Source organism: Pinus tabuliformis, chromosome 6 (assembly GCF_031772625.1).
Source record: "Pinus tabuliformis cultivar Carrire ecotype Pingquan chromosome 6, CPIR1, whole genome shotgun sequence".
Lineage (NCBI taxonomy): Eukaryota > Viridiplantae > Streptophyta > Pinopsida > Pinales > Pinaceae > Pinus > Pinus tabuliformis.
This window is the reverse complement of record NC_142292.1, coordinates 265,156,302-265,161,427: the sequence shown is the minus strand read 5'-3', so window position 1 is coordinate 265,161,427 and position 5,126 is coordinate 265,156,302. Positions and strand designations below refer to the sequence as shown.

Below are 5,126 nucleotides of genomic sequence, written 5' to 3'. Positions count from 1 at the left end.
TGTTGTGGGTCAAGATTCTCTTTTATTCCCTCCTCCTCTACTCATATAGCCAAACCATCTTTGGTTAAGGAGTTAAAGTGAGTATGCCTTCATATTTTTCTTTTGGAGTTTGTGTTGGATGTGTAACAAAAGAAATGGAGGCTTGAACTTCTATAGAGAGTTTAATATGGTGCATCATCATAAGCAAGGGTTGCTAGTATAGGTGATATTTATAGGATAGGTTGAGAGGAAAATTATATGTACATTAGAGGGTTCCTATGATAAGTGTTGTGCCTCCATTACTTCAACCAACCAAGTAGGCTTCAAATAATATTACCTTTGGCACCTAGACATGGAATTATTGTTGGAATGTGCAACAATGCACCTATTTCAGAACATTATTTTCATTTAAAGGTCATTAATTTATAGTCCAAATTATGATTATAAGTATAATATTTTATTAGTTTTTTTTAATGTCAAAAAGCCTTATTAAATTCATGTCAATACATATGTATGCATATGTTATGTTGTGTATGTGCTTGATTTCCTCAATTTCAAAATGGATTTACATAAATCATTCCTTATATCATAAAGAGAATCATAGCCCAAGAAATCAAAGCAAGGTTTCTCAATCTTACCCAAGTAGAAGTCATGTAGAGGGAGTCCACAGAGAGATAAAATAATGGGGTCCATAGTTTCATAAATAATTTGTATTTTCTCCATAACCATAACTTAAGTTGAGGAATTGATATTTATGTTTTGCCAAGTCAAATTGTATTATGAAGAAGTCTTTAGTGTAAGGATAGTTCTATATAAGTTTATTCCTTGAGATATAGCTTCTAGGAGAAGGAAATTCATTAGTGGAGGTTTACAAGTTTAGGTAAAAAACCTTTGAATATGTATATTGACCCATTGTCTTCATAGAATGTAGATTAGTTTGATGTGTCCTTAGCTACAACAATAGAGGTAATCATCACTCTTTTTTATCATAGTTATCACTTGTGGTATCACGTACCCTATTTAGCTTGTGTTGTATTTTCCTCTTTTCCATTAAAACATCACAAACAAACCCCTAGGAAGTTCATATTCACGTATAGTTCCCACCAAAAACTTGTCAATGTGGATATGTAACCCCTCACAAAGATGCCTTATTGGTAATATTTAAACAATAAATGCATCTATCTCCTTTCAGTTATAGAGAATCTTTCATTTTCTGTCCAACAACCTTCGATGGTGAAACAATATGGCAACTGACACAATTGTGATCGCATTCCTACTAAATTTTCCATTTAAATTTGCGCTAGTAAAGGGATATGATTATTTTCATATAGGGTGATTATTAGAAAAATGAATATGGTAATTTCATGCAGTAATGGATGTTGACCAGAGGATGTGAGTCTTGTGGAATTGATTGTTGGTTATGGTAAATAATACATAAAATAGGCTTAGCGATGTGAAAAAATGCAAAGCACGCGCCATTAATATAATGTTATAACACATATGCCAATTTTTCGATAATAGCTCTACTCAGACTTTGAATACAGTTGTAGAGCACAGAGGCTGGTCATTACATGAAGAAACTAACATTGCATTACAATTTAGTCAATCTGCAAATATTATCATTTGCCAGACTTTCACAGATAAATGTAAGAAAAAAACATTGTTTCAACTCCATTCCACCATAGTCAGAGAGGAACATTTCCTAGTGATCTCACTTTGCTAAAACCAAGAATATTAAAGTTGAAATATGAAAGCTTTCCAGAGAATTTACCTAGGATTTTCATTATTTAGGGAATATCTATCTATTTAAGAAAGAAAAATTTGCCAAAAAGTTTTGAGTTTCCCAAAGCCACATGTATGATGTGAATAGAAATCTAAAATGTACCAGGGATCCAAGCTACCATATGGTAAAACAAAAACACCTTCAAGGAAACATAACAACTAGTGAAAATGATACAATAAAATCCACTGTCATTGCCCGGTCTCTGTATCATTCTCAAGAATGCACAATTTTCCATAGCTTATAATCACCCATCGCAGTTTTCGAAAATAGCTCTGCTTAGACTTTGAATACAATTGCAGAGAGCAGCAACCACCACATTTGAGAGACTCAAACCAAAATCCAATGGTTGTAGAACGAGTGACTTGTCAGCAACGTAATGGCAAGGAAGTCGATTAACAATGATGTTGTGAGATTCAACAATCGAAGACTTTTTAATCTTTTAACCTTCGATCCGACGGGTGCACAGTGGTAGCTAGAGGAGTTGTTCTCATGAGGGAACTCATTTAATTGTCTCTTTGAAATGAAATGTTAAATAAAATCGATCACTATACCCCTATATATCCACCTACCATATGTCCATAATAGTTAGTAAATGAAAATTTCTTTAAATTTTCCATAAACACATACCTGCCATTTTTACACAAATTTATGAGAAACATATAGAACTCACTAAACAATTTTTTTTATGATTTCTTCATATAATATTAAAAAACATAATTTCATTTATCTTTCAACAATATAACCACTTAATTAACTTCAACTTTATCTCTTTTCTCAACTTTACATTTTTCTAATTGTCAAAGTACAATGAATATTTAAAAAAAATAATACAAAAAAATATATTTATATTATAAAGGTTTCTAGATAAACAAACTAGGGTTTCCTATAAAAGGTATGTTTATGCTTCTATGCAAATAATAAAATTAATTATATGCCTTTTCAAAATAATTATAATCACATCATGCTTTCCTTTGCCTGAACAAAGTTATTCATTCATTACTTGGAATCTCCTCCGTGGTCATCTTCTCTTCGAACAACTAAATAAATATAAATATGCTTTCTCTTTACATAAAGAAAGATCTCCAATCCATTATTTGAATCTCTTTTATGCTTTATCTTTATGGTGGTGGGGTAAAGAAGCTTACTTTCACTGAAGTAAATAGGTCTTATCTTTCTCTTTACATTAAAAAAAAAACGATATGTCAATTCTTCCCACGTCACATCAAACAAAGTTCCTCCACGTATATTCCACCAGCGATTTCTGTACCAAAATTTCTTATTCCACTAGCGATTTCTGTACCAAAATTTCACCTTTTGTTTATTCCAACGGTTACACCAGAGGAAAAGAAAATTCTTCGACTTTCATCTTTATTCCAATTGTGATGGGAGAGCTTTGAGAATCGGCCATGGCTCTGCGGTGCAATCTAAGCATCACAATTGAATAATCAGTACAACTATAAGTAAGTGGTCTAATTTCTGGTTGCTTACTGACAGGCAGTAGTATGCCTAAGTTACAAGTTAGGAATGCATTAGTATTTCTGGTTTTCTAATTTATGGTTGCTTACTCACAGTCCTAAGGTTTTCGTACTGTTAGTATTGCTTGAAAAATCGATTGAATTGAGGGGCAATGTTCTTGTTATCCTCGACAGGCTTTCAAATATATACATTCAGTCATCTCTGAGAGTTTTTTTTCTGCCATGATATGATTCTGTATGTTACTGCTGTGAGAAATCATATCATGGCAGATCCTGGTTTCTTAAGTCTTTCTTCCGCATTGGTGTTGTTGGCAACGGTGGATCTGGCAAAACTCTTATTCTGAAAATACTCTTCAGCAGCCAAAAGGTGAGACTTTTGTTTAGCGATGGCTTCTTGCTTTGGCTCACTGTTTCACAATCTCCCTCTTTTACAATCCTTGGGGATAAACTTTGTAGCAAAACAAAAATAGATTTGGTTCAGAATATGAAGAAAGAGGATGCAAAAATGTGGTTGAATCAGAGAATACAGGAAAAGAAGTTTGCCCTGTTCTTAAATGATGTGTGGGGAGAGGGTAGAAAACTGCTAGAGGAATTGGGTGTGACCCTGCTCACTGAGCACTCCAACTCCAAAATTATTGTGAGTTCGAGGGATAGAAGGGCACTGCTGGAGATGGGAGTTTCAGAGAATTCTACGATAACAATGGGAGATTTGGTCCAAGAAAAGAGTTGGAATTTGTTGGTTCATCACTCGTTTCCATATAACAATGGAAATCTGCCAGCAAACACCAACGAGCTGAGGGCAGGGGTTGTGTGTGCCAAATGTGGAGGGCTTCCTCTTGCAATAAAATTAGTAGGGAGGTCAATGGCAGGCGTTACTGATGCACATGAGTGGCAGTTGCCTCTGTATGATCGGTTAAAGTGGAGTTACGACTCACTCGAATTGTGCTTTCTCTACTTAGCTGCTGCTTTCATAGATCATCAAGTTATTTATGTGGAGATTTTGATTTGGTTGTGGATAGGACAAGGGCTTCTTGCAGAAGAAGGTGCCATTAAACTGAGACTGGGCACGTAAAAACCCACACGAGCGGATCGTTGTTTGATCGAACCGATCCTCCGAGACATCGATGGGCGCGTGCTTTTTACGAGGTGTGGCGATGTGTACAGGTGAGGTGGAAGAAAACTTCTACTGTCGCACAGGTAAGGGTTTGAAGGTTTTGACTCAAAAAGGAATGTTCAGGTAGCACACAGACTCCAGAAATCCGTGCATTGTCAATGGTGAGAAACAAATTGACAGTTATTCCAAGAAAGGTGATTGGGAGTATGATTTTTCTCCAGATTCTTGATTTGAGTCAGAGAATGTGGGGGTATGCCTCATCTTGCGTTGGTGTTGGTATGCCAATTTGAGTGCTTTAACAATGGAGAAACACAGCTAAAAGTGTCACCTCTACAAAACAATGCAGAAACAACTAGTGAAAGGACATTGGGGAGCATGGTTCAGATGGAGACACTCGAGCTGCGGCTTACAGTGATGCCAAATTTACCTGATGCCATATTCAACATGTCAAAGTTAGACAAGGTCCCATTTAGAGTGGTTGCATGTGATTAAGATGCAGAGTATGTTTTGTGAATTTCAAAATTCGATTCATGTTGGATTGTGGAATTGTTCTAAGCAGGAAGACATTCCTTATTTGCATAAACTCAAGAGTTTGAAGCACCTGTTATTTTTAATTTCCCCAATGTAAAATAAATTTTCTATAGAATTCAGTGGGATGGGGTATTTTCTTGGAATCACTTTTTTATATAAATGAATTAAAAGAGTGGAATGTCTATATTTATTTATTATGATGAAATATGAAGCACTGCAAATATTGCTAAAAAATTATCTGAAT

At 35.0% G+C, this 5,126-nt stretch overlaps 1 protein-coding gene across 1 annotated transcript; it reads left to right on the top strand.

Moving 5' to 3' along the window:
* The first annotated feature begins 3,168 nt into the window (after nt 1–3,168).
* On the top strand, nt 3,169–4,309 carry LOC149258379 (putative disease resistance protein At1g61300). The gene is made up of 2 exons (XM_089413933.1): nt 3,169–3,179; nt 3,508–4,309. The coding sequence occupies exons 1-2, from the start codon at nt 3,169–3,171 to the stop codon at nt 4,307–4,309; spliced, it is 813 nt and encodes a 270-aa protein (XP_089270059.1).
* Nucleotides 4,310–5,126: the final 817 nt, after the last annotated feature.